Source organism: Pristis pectinata, chromosome 7 (genome assembly GCF_009764475.1).
Source record: "Pristis pectinata isolate sPriPec2 chromosome 7, sPriPec2.1.pri, whole genome shotgun sequence".
NCBI lineage: Eukaryota > Metazoa > Chordata > Chondrichthyes > Rhinopristiformes > Pristidae > Pristis > Pristis pectinata.
This window is the reverse complement of record NC_067411.1, coordinates 70,614,175-70,638,861: the sequence shown is the minus strand read 5'-3', so window position 1 is coordinate 70,638,861 and position 24,687 is coordinate 70,614,175. Positions and strand designations below refer to the sequence as shown.

Below are 24,687 nucleotides of genomic sequence, written 5' to 3'. Positions count from 1 at the left end.
TCCTGCACTTCCACCCTTCTTTTTTGCGTCTTGTCCTGAATCATCTCAACTCTTCATTCTCCCCAACACCTACACTCCAAAGTTACATAGGTATCAGGTCTGGCAGCAATCAAGCATAGTGGAATCAACACATACTCCTTGAACTCCTGGAAAAGCACTCCCTGTCAACTTTACAGACTCCAAAGAAATCTGGCATATCGACAATACTTTATTCAAATCAAATCAATAGCCTGTAGAAATAAATCAGAAATTAACCTGTAAGTAACTGATTATCCCACAAAATCTCGGTAGTTTGGGACTATTCTTGCTGCTAAAATCAGGCGTCTCCAACGTTATTGAATACATGCAATTAACTGCCCTTTGAAGTCCAGTTTGGCAGTGCGAAGATCAATGGCATGATCAGCCTCTTCTGCATTTTCCATCACAATATGATAGGGGGTGGGACTCACTTTACAAATATGTGCAAGTGCACAACATGCCAAACTAGAAACAAATTGTCACCAGTACAAAATATGCAGATGAATTTTGTGGCCAAATACTACAAAAGACAGGGGATAAAATACATGCTCCACATTTCCAACTACTTCTAGTGTTATTTTAGATTTCTACCATTCGTTTTACCGTTATGACTCCACAGCTATTTTTTTTGGTATGATTTCATTACTAATAATAATGGTTTCTGAAATAAATATTGATTAAGTTTTTTTCTCTATAGTTTTATAAATAAAAACAAAATTACCACATAATCATTGTTTTATTGCCAACAGTCATACAATTTTTGTAATAATCAACAGATACAAATGTAAACATAGTTTGTGAAAAAATGTCGCAATTCATTTATATTCAAATCAGCAGCCTCTGAGATACACATTACTATCTGATCAAAAGGCACATTTTTCATAGCACAGCTAGAAATTCAGCATTGCCTGACTGAATCTGTGAAAAAGAATTCTCTTATCTTCAGCAACTGCTTTGTATTTTAAAATTGTTTATTAACCTTCAATCTGCTGAATAAAAATGAACTCCACGCTGTTAGCACAATACTAGTGTTTTAAGAGTTAAATATGATGACAACTTGTATATTTGCCAAATACTGTGCATTAATTTTGTGCTAAGCTTGATGGTAGTTTTCCATGATGTTGAGAAAAGTAGTAAAAATTAGTCAATGATTTCTTCACTTCTACTTGTCAGAGTGTCCATGATTGGTAGCTGTTTATTTGGTATAGTAATATCATAAGAAAAGCCATTTCAACTGATAACAACCACTAGCTTCAGCACTTTTCTTAAAGTTTTAACCTTCCAATTGATTTAAATAAAGAACTAATCTACCGCAGGCTTTGTGCGTATTTTATGTAACCTTTAATAAGCTAGTACGATTTGCTGCTAAGCAATTATGTTGAAAATTGTTTGGCATCTATTACATCAAAATACTCTGTTACCTACAATTCACGATCATGAGAAAAACTGTAACATAGCTAGTCATTCAATTCACAGAACAAAGTAGTTATACAAATTCAAGAATTGTTTTTAAATAACAATTGTATTGTGGTAAGTTCTGATTGTTTAAATCTCTGAGTATTCAGCATGTTATCTGCATCCATTCACACATTATGCCAGATAAACTGCCTCATCAATAAAACATTAACAATAGAATAATTTTTCATCAGCTGTATTTAAAATGTACACTGTGTCGGTTTCATACCAATATCAGTTCTTATCTCTGTGCAAAAGCATTTGGTGCCTCAAAAGAATTAAAATGGTCTGCAAGTAAATGAAAACCATTCAAAGTGGAAAAACCCATGTAATAACCACTTTTCAGCAGCAGACACTGTTATTATGGTTCTCATGTGTTCTCAATTATTCAGATAAAAACATCGCAGTCATATAACATGATCACATAAGTACAACATAAATAGAATTTCACTTACAATTTGTAAAGACAAAATAAACTACACCATCAATTTCAGGTTCATCACCAAATAACTTTTTGGATTATTTTTCTAAAAGACTGTAGTTCCTTAAAATAGTAGCTGCAATTAAAGTCATTTCAGTTAAATGTCTTCCTTTAAACAGTTTAAATATTGTGCTTCTTTAGTAAAATGTTCCATTGAATAGATCAAGAAAAAATCATAAAATATATTTTCTGCATCATGACTGCTAGATATCAGCATTTCATCTATACAATAGTAAATGATTCAATATCTCTTAGAAATATATTGGTTCAAGTTGAAACATAAAACACCTTCACAACATCTTTTTGTCCAATCCACTCTTTTGCAATAAGAATTCAAGTAAAACACCCACTTTCTCTGAACCAGACAACATCATTTCACATAAATCAAACAGTTATCACAAGATCTAGAGATCCCTTCTTTGTTTCCACTAAATAATAGCCAGAAAATAAGAATTTCTGTGAGATTATTAAAATCACATGACTGGCTTTAGCAATCATTGCTTTCTCTCAACCGATTGCTTCAGGCACAGTTCACTCCCAGAGGAGACTATAGGCAAGTTGTTGTCACGGTGATGGTAGATAAGGTGGCTAATGCTTTCAAATATATGATCTTTTGTCCGAACCTTTAAAAACATACAAATATGAAAATTTTAGCGCATGTACACATCATTGCATTTCCTAAACTAAAATAAGAGTTTCTTACTTGAATTTGTATGCTTATGACTTTGTTTTTAAATTCTATTTAAAGCATTTTGAAAAATGAAAATTTGACTTATATTCATGCTGCATGCAGCGATCAAAGTAGTAGTTCACAGAACAGTTATGCTACTGGTATGCACCCTTTTTTCTTGTAGAGGGTGGTAAAACTCTAGAATTTTCTACCCAGAAAGTTGTGGAGGCTAACTCATTATAAGTATTTGAAGTAGAGACAGGTAACGTTTTGAAAGATTGAGGAGACTGAGAACAATTGGGATCCGACACAGAGAAGGAGTTGAGGCCCGTGGTAGATCAACCAGTATCATATAGAATGGTAGGGCCGGATTGAGAGGTCAGGTGGCCTACTCCTGCTCTTATTTTCTTGTGTCCTGAAACAGAGGGGGAAACCATGGACATGGTGAAACCGACAGGTTTACCAGGAGTTTAAATTAAGGTTTAGAATAAGTACAATGAGGATTTTTGGAACAATATAGTCCTAACATTTCAGTAAGGTCAGATTTTATGTTAATTGAGATATAAGAAACAGTAGGAAATATATGTTTCCACTTGATATATTTATTGCTAACATCATGTAACTCCTGACCAGTAACATTGGAGCCAAATGTGGAACATGCCTGATATATTATACAAAAATATAATCCAATTCCAACCTCAGAAGACTGTCTCCTGCTTCTCTGGTACACTAGTTCAATTTCTCAGGGTAATTTGTATTTCAGATTTTTGGGAGGAAACTGCCAGTTAGTACCTAAACAAATAATGCTGCATTGTGAAAGTATATATTCTAGGAACTAAATTAAGCAAAGTCAAATTTATTTTATGTAAAGGCCATTATAACCAGGCAATGGATAGCTTTAATCCTTCATGTTGGAATGTCTTTGAGAATAAGTCTCAAAACCATTTTGTCCCCCTTCATTTCAGAACAACACTTAGCAGTATGATAAGAAGAAAAAAAGCCTTGTCACAATGGCTTTCACACAAGTAAATAATTAGTCTGTTTATATTTATTAGAAATGTGTTAAACGTAGATAAGGCTCAATCCTACTGGTATGAAATGTATCCTTTTACTGGAAGTTCCAACTTAAGCAAGGTCTATAAGCAAAAAAGGCAACATCAGGTTGTCTGCTCATTAAACTACTTGGCAATGATCATTTCCATTGAAGTTCATGAAAATAAAATTTAGACAGGTGCACAATGAGCTTTTAATTCTATGTTGTTAATTTTATATTCTCATCAAAGTTGGAAATTCAGCCTATTGTGAAGTTTATTGTAACATAACTATTCAATACTGGCATTTAGCTATTGTCTTGGAGGAAATGTCATGGTATTATTAATGAAGTGAAGAGGGAAAATGTCAGTGCTCCAAGAGACATCCAACAACGTTGACCTGCATTTACATAGTGACTGAATAAAAAGAAAACCAAGACATGGAGAGTGAGTTAGGAAATATGACCTAATCTTAACTTTATTGCAATGCTCAATATAAAAGACTTGCAAAGGGATTTTAGAAGGAGGTGAGTGGGGTTCTCAAGGTCGAAGTAGAAGCTTTCATCAACAGCAAGCCAGAAGATAGGACGTAAAAAGAGCTGGAATCAAGGCAGACATGGGAACAAGTAAAGCTTTTATGAGAGGTTGTCCAGTGAGGAATCCATGGAGGAAGATAAGATTTCCAAATATGATACGATAGAGAATTAATGTATCTCAGTGAAGATGAGGTGTTGGCTGAGTGGGACTTAATGTGGGTGAAGATTTGGGCAGGGAAACTTTGAATGAGTTTGTTTATAAAAGTCAGATGTTGTAAGCCCCTTTTATTTTTTATACCAATTTATCTATTGAGACTATTGAGCAAGACTAAAGAACACATAATAAGTTATGCCAAGCATACTTAAAACCATCTGAGATTGTCACTGTGTTTGAAAGAGGTCTCAATCTCCCAGAGCATTAGCTGGCGGTTTGGGAGGAAGGCCTTTGAGATGAAGGTGGTTAAATGCAAACTTAAGTATGGAAATGGAATGAAATAATAAAATAGCTTACCACAGAATAGAAATCATGAAAGATTAAAATAGACCATCTAATGAAGAGAAAGGGCTTATAGTTATGAAGAACATTTCTCACCTTAAGGTCCCAGAGTACTTTGAAGCCAAGGAAATACTTTTAGAATTGTGGTAGCTGTTATGACATATTCAAGTAAGATGAATATTGGAGGAGATACCCATCAAATCAAAGAGCTTATACTCTGGATATTTCCATGGTTATCATTATAAGCACTAATTATTTATTTGCAAGTAATTATTTATGTACAAATGCACATTTTATAAAAGAGAAGCTGGTATCATTGCAGAAAACATTGCTTGCAAGGTATCTTCACTTTGTGCTGAATATATATGGTTGCTCTTATAACACAGATGTAAGTGATAATGTCAGAAGTAATATTAATAGGAGTATCAAACCCTATAAATGGTATGTGATTCAGTACATGACACAGTAATCTCCTGTGCTTAAATGTTACTATTTTTAGCTGATGTGTTACTGAAATCAAGTTCGAGCCTTTTTTTCTTTTCTCTGCAGACAAAGCCAGATAATCAAGAGAATCACAACACGTTATACTGCTGCTGCCCACTGCCTCTCTCTGAAAACATGCAGACAAATTGCACACTTGGCCATCCATATTAGCTGAGACATGCCTGTGACATACCAACACAGACTGTAACACATGATCTGCTCTAATAGATCCTGCCTCAACACTATCAAGTAAACTGTTTATGGATTGGATTTATTCTTATCAGTAAGTAATTCACCTTCAACATCTCTACATTACTTTATCATAAAGTTTCCCCAGAAGGACATTCCAAATAAATGGAACAAAGTTATTTGCTCCAATATTTGAGGATATGACAGTATTAATCTCATATCAATTTAATACAATTACTTACAATTCCTTCAGGGTCTACCAGGAGAAGATGTTTAGCTTGGCCATTATGCATGCCAGTCAATACATAGGATCCAGGATTGGTTGTACTTTTTCTAACAAGGAAATCACCATCAGTTGACAGAAGCTGCTCTGCATCCTTTCTGCTCATTTCTCCATGAAACCATGGTTCTTCCTCGAGACATTCCTTCATTGCATCTATGATTGTCCTAGGTAAATGAGGATTGTCACTCGGAACCGGTGAAGCTTTGTTTGAGAACTGCTCGCAAGTTTGATGCTTCAAGGCGTCTTCAAATGGTTCTGGTTACAGTGGAAACAGGAAAGAAACATACCATTAGGTTTCCCATTGGGCAGCTTTCCTCCATCACTTTCTCACATTTTCCAGGATTACTTGTGGCTGTCTAGAGATGAACTAAAACACAGGAACCTTACAAAAGATAGCTCAATAAAATAGAATGGATTTGACCCTTTCTATATTGAAAGCTAAGAGCATGTTCTAACAGGAGATATATTTTAGAGGTGTTTCATCTAGCTTCTCTGTAAGTGAAAAGATCCATAATGTGTAGGAATTACTCTTGCTAATTCTTGTAATGGCATTAAGGCTCTATTCATGAAGATTTCCTCTAATTGGTATTTCTTCCATGGACACATTTTTAACCTATGTAGGTTAAATTTCATTACAGGAAGTAATCTTAGTAACTCTAACAAAGCACATGTAATACCACAGTTTATGGTGCATCAATGAGAAGCCATTGTACTTTGGTGTCTTACTCTGGGTGTAATTCTCACTATTGTCAGCAATCAAACTAGCATCAGTCATATCTCAGCTGGAAGTATTCCTTCCTTTGAACTGGAAGGCCCTGGGTTTGTTCAGCTTTAGAGCACAAAGATGTAGACTGACATTCCAGTGCAGAAGTGAGGAAGTTTTACATCATCTGAATGAGTTTCTAAACTAATGTTCTGTCTACTTCTTCTTGTGGATGCAAAAGATCCCTTGGCATTATTTTGCAAAACAGCAGGGCAATTATATCTGGTGACTTAGCCCATATTTATCCACCAATCACTATTACTAAGACAAATAACTTTGTTATATCACTTTGCTGTTTATGAGAGCTGGTTGTGCCCTGATTGTTCACATGAATACCAACTCTGATGAAAACATAACTTTAATCATGAACATCCAGTTCCTTCTCACCATGCTTCACCCTGCAATGGTATGTAGGAACTAGAAGAAAACAGAAAACTATGTGAGTAATGGAATCCTTAAACACCTTATAAGGGACAAACACCTCTTATATTGCCTGAACAACTTGTCCTCCTGATTTTCTTTTAAATAAGACCTGGAACTACTGACATTGTGGTTTGACTAATGGGGAAAGAGTACAATGGGAGCCCCACAGCAGAGGACACAAAGATAGATGATGCAGCAACAGCCAAGAAAAATTGAACAGTTATTCAGGATAAACATATTACGAGGGTTTTAACAGTTGTTTGCCCTAAATTCACTTCCGCCTTGAAACTAGCATTTATCAATCCTGGGCACCAGCTGAGAAAATAGTGGCTTAATAGACAGAGCTGATAAATGGAATGCTAGTCTATTTCATCAATCAGTGCATCAGAGAAGCTATGAAAGGCAGCATTCGTTTAGAACTGGTAATTGTAAAAGCCACAGACAGAAAAAAGGTTAGGAAAATAGCTGCAGATCTAGGGTTAGGATTGTACCCTCCCACTGTCCACACAACCATCCACTGCCACCCCAACCCCTGCCTTCCCACCTACTGCCAGCCAGTTTTCCACTATCTCGGAGCTACTGAGTTGCAGGGGAGCACTCACTTGGCTCCCACAGCTCATCAACAGTAGATAAATGAGACATCATCCTCAAATACTTGGGCCTTACATCAGCTCAGATATAGACCTGTGACCAACTTCATGCCTGACTCAGGCACTACCTACTCCTGGTCACCATGATCTCTAACTCCTAGAGGCAGAAGAGAGACAGAACTCACTAAACTGAAAGTAAGATCACACAAAAATAAATTAACATGCGTCCAGAATGGCAAAGAGAGACTTAGAAAAGGACATTGATGGAGAGAAAAATTATAACAGCAAAAAATAAGTGTAGTGCTGCAGTAGTAAGAGTACAGTCCGAAAAGTGGTGAAAATGCTAGGCTGGAAATCTATAATAACTACAAGGTCACAGATATTCTAAACAATTGCTGCCGTGAAATATTTTTAAAGACATGAAAATGTGCCTTCTTCTAAAAAGGGCTTCAAAGTAAATATCTTGACTTTGTTATAAATGAGACCTTAGTTCTAGGCATGAAGAAAGGATTCAAAGTTGTTATAACTTGTGGCACTGTGCTACATATGAAAGATTCCTAACTGAAGGATATAGTAGTCCAGTGGTTATGATACTCAGATAGTAATCCTGAGATTGTCACTTCAAATCCCATGATGGCAAGCTGTAATGTTGAATTCAATAAATTACTGCTAATAGTCCAACTGCTATAAAAATCCATATCAGTCATTAATGTCTTTCGTTAATATCTATATACTCATTAATGCCAGACTTGGTAGGAATGAACATCAAATTTGCTAAGGATGCCCATTGTCTCTATAAAGTCCAACCTACATGGAGTTTCAGCCATGCAGAATATGAGGGATTCTTAAAGTCAGGGTAAAAAGGGATGAGCAATAGTTTATCACTCACACCTCACTGAAACTGAAAATGCTCAAAGCTGTGAAATTCAAGGAAAAACTTGGGAATGGATGAGAATAAGCAACACAAGAATAAACAGGTAAAAGATAACTTTAAAATTGATTTCATGGAATGAGAAATCAGTTCCTTGAATAATTTTCTGCTAAAAGAAATCTAGAATCATTTAAGAAACAACTGGACACTGTTGTGCAGGGAGCAAAGGGCAGTGCTGGAACATAAAACATACAGCACAGGAACAGTCCCTTCAGTCCATGATGTCTGTGCCAACCATGATGCCAAATTAAACTAATCCCATCTGCCTGCACATGATCCATATCCCCCTATTCCCTGCATATTCATGTGTCTGTCTACTTGAAGGCAAATCAAAATTTTATACAGCTGCAACACGACTTCTTGACTTTTATACTCAGTGCCCTGACCGATGAAGGAAAGCATGAAGTACACCTTCTTCACCACCCTATTCACTTGTGTTGCCACTTTCAGGGAGCTATGGACTTGCACCCCAAGACCCCTCTGTTAAATGATCTTGCAACCAATGGATTAGATCAAACCTCTGGAGTCCTACCAACCTAGTTGTGGAAACTAAACAGCTAGCTGGAACATCCCATCTTCAATAATGGCAGAGCCTAGCATCAAGGTGCTATAAACAAGGTCAAAGCATTCGCAATCATGTTCGTTCAGAAGTAATGAGTAGATGATCTATCATGGCTTCCTCTTAACATCCCCACCATCATAGAAGTCAGTCTTCAGCCAAGTTGATTTATTTTCTGTGACAGCGCTGAATACAGCAGAGACTACATGACCAGACAACGTCCCAGGTGTAGTACTCAACACCTGTACTCCAGAAAAAGCCACACCTCTATCCAAACTATTCCAGTACTGTGCCTACAAGAGCAGGTCAGAGACTGGGTATTTGTAGTGAGTGACATTTGTTGACATCCCAAAGCCGTTCCACAATCAACAAGGCACAAGTCAGGAGTGTGATGCAATACCCTTTAAATGCCTGGATATACAGCTCCAATGACAGTGGAGAAGCTCAACATCTTTCAGGACAAAACTACGCCTTGATTGATCACCTTGAGAATCCAATCCTTCTCCCACCAATGTACTGTGACAGCATTGTGTACCATCTACAAAATGTACTGCACTTTTTCAGCTAGGATACCTTGACAGCACCTGCCAAACACATCAACCAAGAACAAGGGCCGCAAGTGCATGAGAACGACGCCACCTGCAGGTTTCCCTCCAAGTTGCGCACCATCCTGTCTCGGAAATATTTCACAGTTTCTTCAACATTGCTGGTTCTAAATCTTGGAATTCCTTTCTCAACAGTATTGTGTGAATATCTTCACCAGAATTCAAGTTGGCAGACTACCACCTCTTCAAGGACAATGAGGAATGAACAATAAACGCTGGCCCTGTCAGCAATACCCATATCCAGAAAAATAAATAACACGGAGAAAAGGTGCATCCAGCTTTATTCGCACTAAGCCCATAATCAAGATTTTATAGATTACATGTTGGAGGCCCTTCATTAACCAGTGCACACTGGACCTACACACAGCTGAACCTACATTGAGGGTTTCTGCCAGAGCTGGATTATGATATTTTGAGACCCTGTGCAGCAAGAACATTTGGGATTAATCCAATCCTCCTGCACTCATAACTACAGAATCATAGATATTTCTGGCACAGGAGGAGACCATTTGGTCCATTGTGTTCATGACAGCTGTGACCCTTCTCACACTCCCTTTGACACTTTAAAACATTCAGTAATAAAATAGCCTTACTAAGAACAGGTTAGTTCAATGGTTCTCTGAACTCCTAGGAACTTTTTGTTAACGCCTTGAAATGATAATTATGCACCTGCAGATTGTGCTATCTATTTACACCATTCTCTTTGATACATGGTGGGTGGACAACAAACTTGAAATGATATGCATTTACTTCTAAATCATTACAGGGGATAATTAGTACATCTAACAACCTGGGGACTCAGTAACTGAATTTTTTTGTGCTTATTCAGACTAGCTGTAACATCAACAAATGTTGTTCTATTCTTTTCTACATTCCCATCACAATAGTGATCAATACTCAAAAAGAATCATATGAATGTTTGTCTCTGATTACAGTTGTTGAATTGTCTTTCTCTTCTTTTAGTGTGACATCAAATAGAATAATACAAAATAAAATCCTTAAAGGCGCTAAAATGATATTTTTAATATAAGATAAGCATCGACTAATAAATATTCTTTCTCCAATTCTGTTACTTTCTGGTCTAAGATTGGGCCAAGGTTTACAGTGAAAGAATGATGAATATGGCAGAATTATAGTAGATTCATTGAGTAAATATCTGTTGTTGTTTATCACAAGCTAAGCAAACAGTTTTTTTTAATAATCTCCTTAAAGTAGCAGAGTGCCCATGATTCTGACAACCATTCTTAAAATTATTAGGGGTGGCAAAGAGAATAAAATCGATACTTACTCATATCAAAGACATCTTTTATTGAGCTGTCTTCACTGTTGTTTAATGACTCACTGATCTCTGTGCTGAAGCTGGGATCTATTTGCAATGTTGCCAGAGCCTTCAGATCAAGATGTTGAGTGTTGACATATGTTGGAGCTTCTCCACCTTTGGGTATGTGAAGTCTCACCTCAGGCTGAACATATAAATCACTTGAAGAGCCTACAGATTTCAAGTAAGGAAAGTAAAGGAGATCTAAGTCATTAGAGAACTGCAGAGACTTGGAACTTGGAAGATTGAGTCTATGGACAACTCCAAGGGGCAGCTACAATTTGGAGAGGTGTCTGTACTCCATGGTTTCTACGATGTAACTTATATCAATATATTACATTACTAAGGTGATAAGCACTTTCTAGGTGTGACCTTATAATGAAATAAAAAAACCCTGATGCTGCCATGGGGCACTCTGGGATACCTTGCAAATTTAACTCAGCTTGATCCATTATTGGTCTTTGTTTTCTAAGAACATTTGTTGAGGGATATGAGGCTACTTAAGTATCCAAGAGGGAAAAACGTAAAAGGTTATCAACTAGACAGGAGACAAAAATAAGTAACAAATTTGCTCATATGTTCCTGCAAAAAATGTTAAATATTGTGTCTGCAATTTTGTTTCAGCCAAATACAAGCTTCAGGTACTCCATCTTAGAATGGGACATCATGCCACTTTGCTTTGCTTCTGGTCCAATTGCCCACTTTCTAATGACCCTGTGCCCGGAAATTGGAATTAGGGTTGACTGCAAAGAAAAGTGGGATTCAAAAATCCTAGGCTTCTTCTCGACTTCAAAATGTTCAAAGGAATTCCATAAATCTTACTATACTTATTTCACTTTATGTGCATTCTCATTTCATTACAAAGTTAGTATTCAATCACTTTTCACTCATCAGTGCAATGCACAGAGAAGCAAAAGAATGTTTTGTGTCTTCCTTTCTATTGTTCCAGACAAAACTTAAAGGACTACAGGAAATATAATGATAGTGTAGCTCACTTAGCTTCGCATTGACAAAATACTGACGTTATTTGAAATTTACTTAGCATACAGTTAAACAAAGGTAATCACTAAAATGAACAAGTCATGGACGGGTGGGCTGGTCCCTTCACAATCCATCCACGAGTACTCAAGTTCAATGCTCTAAACACAATGAACTTTTTCAGGTTTGGAAACTGACTTGGTGGCTTAAAGGGTTCTGCACAAATTAGTTACTTCCAGATGGGTGGCTCCATAGACTTTCCTCTTGGAACTGAGAATCCCTGGAAGAGAGGAGAAAATTCCACAGGACCAATGCCATTTCCCTGGGGTGATGACTCAGTAATCCTAGTAATCTGCTGGAGATCAGATAGCTGAAATGATGCGACACCCGCCATTCCCTTTGACTGTGGGCACCTGGAGTCCTGGTGCCAGTGGTTTGAGTTTCCACTATCTCACTGAGATCTTGAGTGGCTGCTGCTTGTGTTCCCATGGAGAGAACATCTATCGTCTTCATCCTCTTCAGTGCATTGGCAAGGCCCTTGGCAAAGTCCCTCATCATAGTCCCCCAGTATCTTCGAGATGGAGTTACATCTGTTAGTGTGCCTCTTTGTTTGCTTGAGAGAGAGGGAAGTGTGTTAATGAATGACAGCTAACTGTTTGGGTGATAGGGTTATCTTGCTATTGTGTGTTGGCTGTGAGACTTGAGTCTTTGGTGAAGCCTATCCATTAGTTATGATTTCACTGATGGAGATTGCCAGTAGGTAGGTGATGGGGTATGATGCTTTGAGCTGTATTTGAATCTGGTGGCGCAGTTGGATACAGCATTAGAGGATACATTTACTGACCATGACTTTTTGGCGAGGTCATTAAATGCCTTCCAGCACTGCTTATAGGTACTTGAGGCTACCCTCTTGGCTTGTGATATTCTACATAGATGAACCATAGAATCTTATAGTACAGAAAGAGACCTCTGTACATGTTCTTTAGTTACTCAAGAACAAATCCAGTCCTGCTAATTATCACCCAATTAATCTCCTCTTAACCATCAAAGTGATTAAGATGTCATCAACAGTTTTATCAAACATCATTTACTCATCAATAATCTGCTCAATGACACTCAGCGTGAGTTTCGACAGAACCATCCAGCTCCAGGTCTCATCACAACCATGTCCAAGCATTGACTAAAGAGCTGAATTCCAGAGGTGAGGCAAGAGTGACTCTTCATGATATCAAGGCAGCATTTGTCATAACGTGGCATCCAAGCGCCCTGCTAAAATTAAAGTCAATGGACATCAAGGGGAAACACTTCAATAGTTGGAGTCATACCTCACACAAAGGGAGGTGTTGTTGGAGATCAACCAGCCAAGACACATGGCATTGCTGCAGGATTTCTCAGAGCAGTGACCCAGACCCAACCACCTCCATTGCTTCATCAATGACCTTCCTTCCAGCATGCAATGAGAAGTGGGGATATTCGCTGACAGTTGCACAATATTTCATTCCATTCACAACTCCTCAGAAAATGAAGCAGACCATGCTTACATGCAATAAAACTTAGACAAGATTCAGGCATGGACTGTTGCAGCAAATAATATTTGCACCATAATAGTGCCCTACCATCAACATCTGTGTGGCTATCATTGACCAGAACCTTAACTGAATCAACCACATCAATACTGTGGCCACAAAAGCACTTCAGAGATTGGGTATTGTGTGGGGAGTGACTCATCTCCTGACATTCAAAGTCCATTCCAGAGCAGAGTGCGATGGAACACCCTCCACTTGCCTGGATGAGAGAAGCTCCAAGAAAATCCAAGCTCAACACCAGTAAGGACAAAACAATCCAAGTGAATGTTATGCCATCCACCCTAAACACTCATTTCCTTCACCACCACTGCAGTGTAGCTGCAGAGTGTATCATTTAGAGAGTGCATTGCAGTTACTGACCTAGGGTCCTCCAACTGCACTGCCAAATCAACAAACTCTAACACCAAGAAGGGCACATGGGAACACCACATCTCCAGGTTCCCTTTAAAGTCACACATCATCCTGACTTGGAAATACATTGATGCTCTTTCAGCATCATTGTGTCTAACTCTCTCCCCTACTGCATAGTAGGTGTACCTTCACCAAAGGATTGCATCAGTTCAAGAAAGTGGTTTACCTTCTCAAGGGTTTGTAGGGATTGACAATCCCACTCCTATGCTTTTTTCCCATGGTCCTGTAAACTTTTCCTTCTATATATGTAATTTCCTTTTGAAAATTATTATGTAATCTGTTTCTCCACCTTTTCAGACAATGTATTCTCAGTCATACACTAATGCATAAGTAAGTTTTTTCTCATCTCTAAAATTTTACCTTCTTGTTTTAATCTCTTCATGGGCTGCTCCCTCTCTAAAACCTATAATTTCCTACAACTGCACTATATATCTCAAATTGTGATCCTGGCCTCTTCTACCCACCTTCCCATCGTCCCACAGTTGGAAGATTTTTCAGCTAAATTCTCTGTGTTTCTACTACATCTCCTCTCTTTCAAAACTCTGCCCAAAATATATTCTTTTCACCAAGATTTTGGTCAGCCTCTTTGGTTTAGAATGTATGAACATCAGAGTATTCCTCTTAGTGTATATTTCTAAGTTAAAGACACTGTATAAACATAGATCATTCTTACTGTACAATTTTCCAATAATATTAATTAGAGTTATAGGGTACATCAGAGATAATGATAAATTTGACTAAAATCTTGGTTGGTCCATAGCTGGGGTACTGCTTCCAGTCTTAAACAATACAGTTAAGAGCATTAGAGCCACAGAGAACATAAAGCATAAATTATTCATTACGTTGACAGAAGTAGACAAGTATAATTATAAGGAAGACTTCAGTTAAGATTTGAAGTGCTGGCCTTGCTTCTGTGTGAAGGCCAAGATAAGATTTATTCAGGATTTGTTGCCTTATGAAGTGTTTTGATATGGTGATTAAGGACAAACATTATTCGAGCTGATACATCATGACAATGATTAATTTAAAACTGCTTTTGAGAAAATGAGAATACCTGTTAGGAATATTTTTTTATATACAGAGGGTTTTTTTAAGTATGGAATGCTTTGCCATAGAGGTCAGTTGAGATGGACTTTGTTTAAAGGAAATAGGATAAATACTTGAATTACAGTGAAATACAAGAGAATGAAGAGAAACTAGGTCATGGGTCGGTTATACTGGCTCTTATCATAACTGTCCTTTGAAAAAGAATGTCAGGCAAGGCATTTACCATGATTATTTCACTCTAAGTGAGAAATTGATGCATTATAGCACAATTTGCAACATCGCATGGTGTATTTTACAATTGAACTCTTCCATAGAGAGCTAAAGGAAATTCATTTACTGAATAAGGAAGTGACACAAGGTTCTCTAATGATATTATCAATAAGAAACTCCTTGTATCTTTCTAACTGGGAGGATTGTTTTGCATTACAACGTTCTGTTTATTAGTTTTTGTTGTGTGTACAATTGACTCAGTGACAGCTATTATCAGGAGGGTTATTTATTTACCAGATCGGTCGAGTGCATGTCTCCAGTCTTCACTGTGATCCTCACCCAGGTGCTGGCCTTGGTAGTAGCTTTGGTCTTGTCCTATGGTCAACACTGGCTACAGTAACAAAGTAAAATTGTTCAACACTAAGGGTTCCAAGCCTAAAATAACACAGAGCAAGAAAGATTAAAAGAATACAAACACTTCTTTATTTGGAATGATGCTGCAAGTGGGAATTAACCAGAGTTTTATATAATTGTAAATTAATTTCCACTCTGTTGTAGTTCAATCTCTTTGAAACATTCTGTTCGCTTTTTAAATTTGATTTTATATCTATTAATTTGCTTTTAATGATTCCCACAACCCACAAATTTTCTCCTACATCTTTCTTTAAAAATCTCCAGTTTTCTGTTAACCTCATTTTTAAAGAAACGCACCTAACTGTTCAATCTTAGTAATGATATCGGTTTTGATATCAGTCTTGTAAATCTTCCTGCATCTTCTCCAGTTCCTATATCTTTTTTGTTCTAGGGAAGTCATTATTCTGAGTGTGATCTAACCAAGATTCTATATATTTAACCTAATTTCTCTATTTTTGTTCTGCCCTTCCATATAAAAGTCAAACATTTGTTTGCTTACACATTAGTCTTATTAACCGGGATTGTCTTTACTAATGTCTTTTATATTGGCACTCCAGGATCCTCTGTTCTTCCACCCCATTTAAAATCTTACTCTTTGGAATAGTATTGCACTTCCTTTTTCTTACTACCAAAATCTACCATCTCACACTTATACTTATTCAAATGGATTTTGTAATTATTGGCTTTTCAGCAAGTTTATTATTACCTTCCAATATTTAATCACAGTTATTCTCACTATTAAAAATAGCACCCAATTGCACCCAGTTTTTGGGACCATATTGTTTATGGAAATAGTGAACAGTGAACCCAGCACTAACCCCTGTTGAGCACCACATCCCACACTTTATTTCCTACTCCTTTTTTTATTCATTTTCATAGTCGGCTTGCTAACCATTCTACTTGTTCCCTGATTCCAAGGATCTGACCTTTCTCAAGGGTCTAATATGCCACACCTTATCAAAGACATTTTCGGAATCCAGATTTATATCCACTACTTTACTGTTATCTATTATTTCCATTGATGCTTTGATGAATTCAATAACGTTGATCGAGCATTTAAAACTAATGCTGACTATTCCAATGCTTTCCAGTTTTGTTACTTTGAGGCTCTATTTTCTTTCCTGCCTCAGTAGTCAATGAATCCTAATAAAAAGTCAGTAGAATGTTACAATTCCACTTTGCTAAGCCACAGAAGAGAAAGGTGGTTCCTGCTCTTGATTACTATTCAACAAACCTTGATTCTGTGGATGTTAGATATTATCCCCTCTGTGGATTAATCAGTAGCCAATTACTGTCTACTTACATATTTCCTTACCCATCAAATCTTTACTGGCTCATCACAGCAATCCCATTCCTCCACTAGCTGCGAGGCAACAAGCTCTACAATCTGTGCCATTGTGCTGCTCAAAGATTTACACATGAGGTAGTGGTAGGAAGCTATTGAATCTTACCCTAATACTTGACACCTTCTTGAGTCTGGCTGAGATAGATTAAATCTATCCAGTTTAGTAAAATGCCATGTAGTACCCATAATGTCAGCAGAAAATATAAATCTATCTTTAATCAGTAGAAGTTATTATTTATTTTCAAAGAAACTTAGAAAATGAAGGTACTCTTTGTATAAATTTTCTCAGCAACCCAGACATATTTGTTTTTTTAATTATTATCTTAATTGTTATATTAGAACAGAATACACAGCATTTACCTGAACCTATTGCACTGCAATGAGAGTTGTTTTTAATCTAAAATTCAAGTTTGAATAATCTTATTCTTAGGCGATATCTGAGCAATCAAATATCACTTTTAAATATCAAAGCTAAAAAGATCATAGGGAGAAATATGAACATTTACCAACCTGGTTAGCATCAAGAGGATGTGCAGGCAGAATCTGATTCAACCCTGGCTGTTGAGTTTCTCTAAGTCGGACATCAACAAACCCGCCAGGAGGAGGGACTTTCCCTGGAATACTGTTATAATAGGGATGCTCTGTTACCTTTTCATCTTCACCAAACCAAGGTGATTCTTCCAAATTTGGCATTCTGCATGAATTTAGAAGATGGTTGATTCATGGAACAAAGACAAAGCCAATTAGATTCTTATAACATCCACACTATTACATTACAAATATCAGAATGTCAAACCCTGATATCAAATGTCCTGAGGAAATGAGTATTGCCTTAGTTCCTGAAAAATGATGTTCCTGTTACTGAAATCCATTAGCCTACTGTGTTTACTTAAGTAGAAACTGGGACTCGATGCAACTGTGTTTTGGACAAAAGCTGGGCAAAACAGTCAAATCTTATGGGGTTGTTCTCTACACTTCAAGAACAGCCGAAATATGTCTAGCTCTAACATTAACTGGATGATATTCAGGCATGCCTGAGACTCACCTAAGGTTAGTGCTCGACCCCTTGGATGTGGTCCATTTTTACTCATATCAATACCAACATCTTCTCTGCTTAGTGTTTCACTTTCTAATTTGATCTAACTAGTAGTCCTTAAAAAGATCACTGGGGTCCGCCACTAAAGAGTTAGTATGTTTTTTAAACTTATCCTTATGTATGATTATGATAAACTGGACTGGTTCTCCTACTCCATTTTACTTCTTTGGGTCACTACCAGATAACTTTCCCTCCTCTCCCTTTATTCGCTCCTCAGGATCAAACGAATAGCAACAGCTGGTAAGACAGCTAGCTCAAACTGATTCTCTTTAAATCCTCAGAATTGACATCTACTGCTCTCCAGAAACATACTGATGAGGACTTCTTTCCAAGTTGGTTGAGCTACAGTTCTCTTATTTATTGTGTTCAGTCCCACTATTTAGAATATTAGACATCCTGGCCAAGTAACTCTCAATAAAAGTTATCAGTATTGCAAGTCATGCCTGACTGAGTGATTTAATGAAATGGATCAAATTTCATTTGCTACTTATCTTTTGTTTTTTTCTATAAATACAATCAAAGCTAGTTTGTTATTTCTTTGCCATCTAACTTTATATTTCCTCTCCTCTCCTCTCCAATTTTTTATCTGTCCCATTATTTGTACATATAACCCTCTGGAACAACATTAGTGAGCTAGGCCATATTTTTATTAAGCATATCGTTACCCTCTTAAGGATGCAGAGTGCTTTTTGCAGTTGTATAGCCAAAAATCCCTAGTTATGGGTGCATATTTGACAAATCAGATGAACATACAACAGTATTTTTCAGTAGCCTCTTGTCACATTCTTCTCTTCTATATAGGCAGCCTGATTTAAGAGCAATTTTTGATGGACAAATGCCATATACTGCTACAACAGCTTATGTTTTTATCAAGGAACTGAACTGAAGGGATTGGTCCAGTGAGGCTCACGTAAACCAAAGATTGGATATAGGAGCTTCCGATGAACTACTTGCTGATTACTGAGGAGGTACTTTGCAACATCCTTCAAATCTATTGGAAAATTCACGTAGGCAACTCCATAACATACAACTTGGTGAGAAGAGACTTTCTGCTGTTCAGACATCACAATTGCAGGACGCAAATGAAACCTATGAGGAAGGTGTATTTACTAACCCTTGACCAGTGATTTCTTTGCTCATTGCATTTTATACATTGTACAGTACAACACTGCTGAGAAACAGCAGTTGGCACTCTTAATAATGTACCATAACCCTATCTAATATCTCAAACTCTCCATAATTATCATACTTTGTAAAATATTGTAGTATCTGAACTTGCAGCATTGTCACTATGGATGCACTGTGAAGGTGTAATATTTGAGATTGCCCAATCAATTCTACAGGCAAAATAAATCAATTATAAGTTACTGTAAGGAAATTAACTCCCACATGCAGAGAGAAACTCAACTTCTCCCTCCCTGAATCCTGCAATGGATTCAAGGCTAGTGAGCATTTTTAACAGATCCCACATTTAGTGGGGGCAGTGATGGCAAATCCTTTCTTGCATCATGGTGTGCAACTTTCTTGCAGTGGGAACTCAAGGAGAAGAGCAGTAGAATGTCACCTTCCTGTTGTTTCCCAGCAGTTAAGCTGAAAGTATCTGCTGAACTTGTCCCAGGTTATTAACTCCATTCATTTCAATGAGGAGAATTGTGCCAAGGGAGATGTAAGTTTTAGGTCATTTGCATTTTTAAATTAATCCAGTAGTTAATTAACTTAAATTATTTAAATGTATTTTCTAGCGTTATAAATGTTTAATTCATTTAATTTTTAATAATTTTTAAAAAATTAATATTTAAAAAAATAGTAGTACGATTAATATTTAATTGTCTTTATTTTTAAATGTTGATGAACATTAGAGACACTCACAGACATTCAAAGTATTTGGACTATTTTAACAGCCAGTAATAAGACTGGCAGCAAGCTCTAGTGGGCTGTCAAGGCACTTTTGAGGCACGGCTTGGTATTTTTGGCATGAAGGTCTTGCAGCGTGCAGGGCATTGCAAATCAGTAACTAGATTCACAGACCTAATTGCCTTTGTAGATAATTGCAGGGAGAGGAGCTGCAAGCATGAGTGGCTTGCTGCTCACTGGGGCAAGCTGGGAACAGTCCTGTGGGATAGATGTTGTCCTATGTTTGTTCAACTGTGAAGCATATCAATGCTTTCTTTCCATGCCTAGGTAATTTCTTTTCAGGTGTGATGGGGGCCAGGCATACCTTCTGGTATGTCGTATCATGCCCATCTGATCAAACCAGATTTCCCTAAAAAGTGAATGATCACAGTTTAGAGAAGTTGTATCTTATCTGGCTATTTAGACTTTTCTAATTGTTTACCCACTTTTCATGTTGGAAATCCAGCAGTGAAACATAATATTCTTCATTGACTTAGCTGAAGCCTTATTTTGCCTTCCTGAGAGATGTGCAGCAGAGCTGGGTAATTTCTTTGAGACCATGTCTTTGGAATACCATCTTCTAAGGTGCAGTGCAACATGTGACCCAAGTCCCCTCACAAGATGTCAACCCAGTTTTCTGAGTATCACTCATAAGGAGTAATACACCACTGAGCCAATGTTCACTCCTTTCTTGCATCAGCACTAATATTTACACAGCTTAAATAGCCTATTGTAAAGATACCAAGGGAGTTAAATTCCTAGTGGCACTGATTTCCGTTTACTTCCAACAAACATGAGATCCATGACAGGAAAAATGAATTCAGATGCTCCTGGCACTGTGTTACTTCACATTAAAAAAATAAATTTGCACAAGGTTCATCTGTTGAGAATGATTTCAAGGCAATGGAAAATTAAATGTCATTACAGGGATAATTTTCTGACTCCTAGCTCCCTGCAGGAAGCCTCATTTGCCAGGTGCACACTTTAAATTTTTAATTTTAATGTTTATCAAAGAAGTTATAGAAAAGAATCTATTTGGCCTATTGTTGCTGTGCCAACCTAAGTTCAAATTCAAGTTTATTGTCATGGGCGTACATTCCCAGGGTATAAATGCCATAAAAAATAACTTTTTGCAGCAGCAGCACAGTAAATTATGAACATGACAAACAAAAATTACATAAATTAACATAAATTATACATAACTTACATGACAAAATAAACAAAAATAACATAACAACATTAGTGCAAGTTGAGGGAAATATAATCTGAGGTAGAATTAGGGTTTTTCAGGTTGGTTCAGGAACCTGACAGCAGTGGGGAAGAATCTGTCATTGAACCTTGAGGTCTGAGTCTTCAGGGTCCTGTACCTTCCAATAGCTAAGATTCTTTAGACACATTAACAGCCTCATAAATTTCCTATGTACTTTCCCTAATGCTATCATAATTTTACTATAATCCGGTGACCAGAACTGTACACATTATTTTTGCTGTGGCCTAACTCATGTTTTAGCCTCCTTCCTTTACATCCTACATCTTGTTTTCTTAACCATTAAGTATGCCTTCTTAACCATTAATCTACCTGGACCGATGCTTTCAGGGATCTATGAACACTTACTTCCAAGTCTCTCCATTCCTCTACACTTTTCATTACCCTACCATCTATTGTCATAGAGTCATACAGCATGTAAACAGGCTCTTCTGCCCACTAGATCTGTGCTGACCATCAAGGATCCGTATGACTCTAGTTCCATTTGTCTGCTTGCATCCTGTCGACTAACCCCAACATCTACTCTCAGTGCACCTGTCTGCACTATGGACACTTTACATTTGCCAATTAAACTACCAACTAGCACACCTTTGACACGTAGGAGGAAACTGGAGCACCCAGGGAGATCCACGTAATCACAGGAAACTGTAAACTGAAAACTGTACACTGACAGCATTCAAAGTCAGGATCAAACCTAGGTCTCTGGAGCTGTGAGGCAGCAGCACTAATTGCTGACCGCTGTATTCCCATGTGAGTTTGCCACTCCAAAAATATCAATTCACACTTCTCTGGATTGAATTGCCATTGTATTAACCTGACAATGGCACCCACCCTTTGTCTGAGAAACTTGGCATAATTAAGAGAATGATGAAAAGTCATCTGCCTTAAACATTAACTTTCTTTCTCTCTCCAAAGTTGCTGCATGACCTGCTGAATATTTCAGTTTTATTTTGAATATCGAGCATCAGCAGGGTTTTGCTTTTGGGTTAGTACTATTTCATTCCCAGATCTTCCAGAGAATTGAATTAACAAAAAAACGGATGCGTAAATAATGCAGCTGACAATTTCCTCAGTACATAAGAAAACAATTAATATCATTACTATTTTCTGTTAAATTTTTACCAAGTTCAAAATTAGGAATAAATTAATATACATAAACAAAGAAAGTATGTACTACGTAGATAGTGAATATGAAGAAATGCAAAGATTTTTTTTCAATTAAAAAAACCCTTGTCAGGTTAATATCTGCAACTCTACATGTCTAGCCACAACAATTCTGCATTTACATTTGTCTTATTATTCAGCTATTATCCTAGGAATCCAATCACTAGGCAATGACAGAGAGACAATAGTTGAAAGATAAAGTTGACAGAAGAGTTGGTTGGTGATCCATTATTATCTTCACTTTTAAGTTGTTAGTAAAAAGTAGAATCCAATAATTTCTATTGTCATGGTAACTGATTGAGAAAATGAATCATGATTTTATGCAATTGATTTTTAAAAAAAGAACTGACTTTTCAAGCCCACACAATGTTCTTTTAAGTGTGATAAATCTTACTCATTACCTTCGAATTAGTACTGCCCTTTAGCAGGGGTTTGGAAAGATTTTAAATGTTTTAATCTTTCCAAACCTCTTCAAAAAGAAACTTAGATCAACATCCCAGTATGTAACTAATGATCTAATAAAATGGTTTGACTAGGGGAAGTACGCAATCATTTTGATGTTCCGAATGTAATGCCAACATAAAAATAAATTGCAATGCCACAAAGATGTACTCCAACTTCTTAACATTAAGCCTAGTGTCATTTGCTGTGACGATGTAACCAAATCTTCATCAAAATCCACCTGCTCCAGCAAGGCCCTTTTAGAAAGGATATCTGCAGTTCTTCCTTAGTCTTTTTTGGGAATCCCTCAATCTGAGAATGATCTCTTTCATAGCTCACTTATGGATCCTGTGATGTCCTGGTAATCTGTTCTGAGAGGCACAGATATCTACAGAATTGGAAGATGTTTCCAAATCAGTGCAAAGGAAGTTAACTCTGGGCATTGTGATCAATCATTGCTGTACCTGGACATCCTCACAGGAATTCCACAGAGCAGAGTCCTTGGCTCAGTTATGCTTATCTGCTTTTTCACATTCATGCCAGAAGTAGGAGTATTTGTAGATGATTGTGTGATGTTCAATTCCATTTGCGTCTTTTCAGAAAAAGAAGCAGGCCGCATGCAGCAAGATTGTACAACGTTCAACTTAGTGCCAAGCAACATTGATGGTATATGGTGACCATTTCCAAAATGAAAATCACTTAACTAACCACAAATAATTCAAAAAATATAAATTATATAACACTTTCCTTGGTCCCTTTCAGTAGTGTCCCCTCCATTACAATTGATTGTGGTTCCACACCCGGTCTAACCTAGCTCAGAATAAAACTGAAAGAACCACCCAGCATCAATGAGGCACTGAATTCAGACTCAGAAAAGTTGCTCCCAATCCAGATAATATTACAAAGTCCTCCTCACAAACCCTTGGGACTGGGGTCTAAAATGAGAGAGCTGTCAGCCTGACAGAATAGTCAACCTGATATAATTGTTCACAAGGAATTAAACCTAAGACATCATGTACCAGATTCCTCCATTACAACCCCTGTTATGTCCTGTTTCACTGACAGGACACACCCATCAGAGGTGGTTCTATAGGAGGGAGCAGCCCGCCTCCATGTTGAACAACACAGAAAAAGCTCTGAATGAAGTGAGAATGTATAATGTATTCTGGGTTGGAACTTCAATGTCTATTACTAGGAGTGGCACGGTGGTACTAAAATCTTGCACTCCAGAGCTAATCACACTTTTAGTCAAGCTTTCCAATACATTTACAACACTGCTATCTTTGCATCAATATGGAAAAATTGCCCATTACAGCTTGCCCACATGAATAGGACAAACCCAATCCAGATAACTACTGACAATCAGTCTACTTTCAATCATCAGCAAAGTGATGGAAGGTGTTGTCAACAGTGCTATCCAGTTGCACTTACTCATCAATAACCTGCCCACTGATGCCCATTTTGCGATTTGCCAAGATCACTCAGCTCTGGACCTTGTCACACATGGACTAGAGCTGAATTCCAGAGATGGGGTGAAAGTGACTGCCCTTGACAGTAACATACATTTCACTGATGAGGTACAAGGAACCTAGGTAAAACTGATGTCAATGGACAACAAGAGGGGAAAAGTTCCAATCAGTGAAGTCATACTTTGGACAGAGGCAGATAGTTGTGATCATTGGAGGTCAGGGTATGCCAAGCCCAGGATATCAGTGCAGGAATTCCTCAGGACCTGGACCTGAGCCTAAAGCCCAACCTACTTCAGTTGCTTAGTTGACGTTGTTCTTTCCATCATAAATTCAGAAATGGGGACCTTCACTGAACATTGCATAATGCTCAATTCCATTCACAATTCCCCAAGCAAAAAAAAAATCAATGCCTGAATGCAGCAAGACCAAGAGAACATTCAGGTATAGGCTGATAAGGGAGAATTAACATTCACATCGCAAAATGCTATGCAATTAATATCTCCAACAAAAGAGGATATAACTATTTGCATTTGAC

At 37.4% G+C, this 24,687-nt stretch overlaps 1 protein-coding gene across 1 annotated transcript in view; it reads right to left on the bottom strand.

The window, feature by feature from the left end:
- Positions 1-909: 909 nt before the first annotated feature.
- Positions 910-24,687, bottom strand: part of shc3 (SHC (Src homology 2 domain containing) transforming protein 3) — a 100,088-nt gene continuing 76,310 nt past the window's right edge. Inside the window, exons 8-12 of the mRNA XM_052019889.1 lie at positions 17,333-17,516; positions 15,358-15,454; positions 10,802-11,002; positions 5,602-5,897; positions 910-2,577 (exon numbers count right to left, since the gene is read on the bottom strand). Coding sequence (XP_051875849.1) covers positions 2,449-2,577; positions 5,602-5,897; positions 10,802-11,002; positions 15,358-15,454; positions 17,333-17,516 — 907 coding nt within the window. The 3' untranslated portion in view covers positions 910-2,448. The remainder of the gene's footprint in view (positions 2,578-5,601; positions 5,898-10,801; positions 11,003-15,357; positions 15,455-17,332; positions 17,517-24,687) is intronic.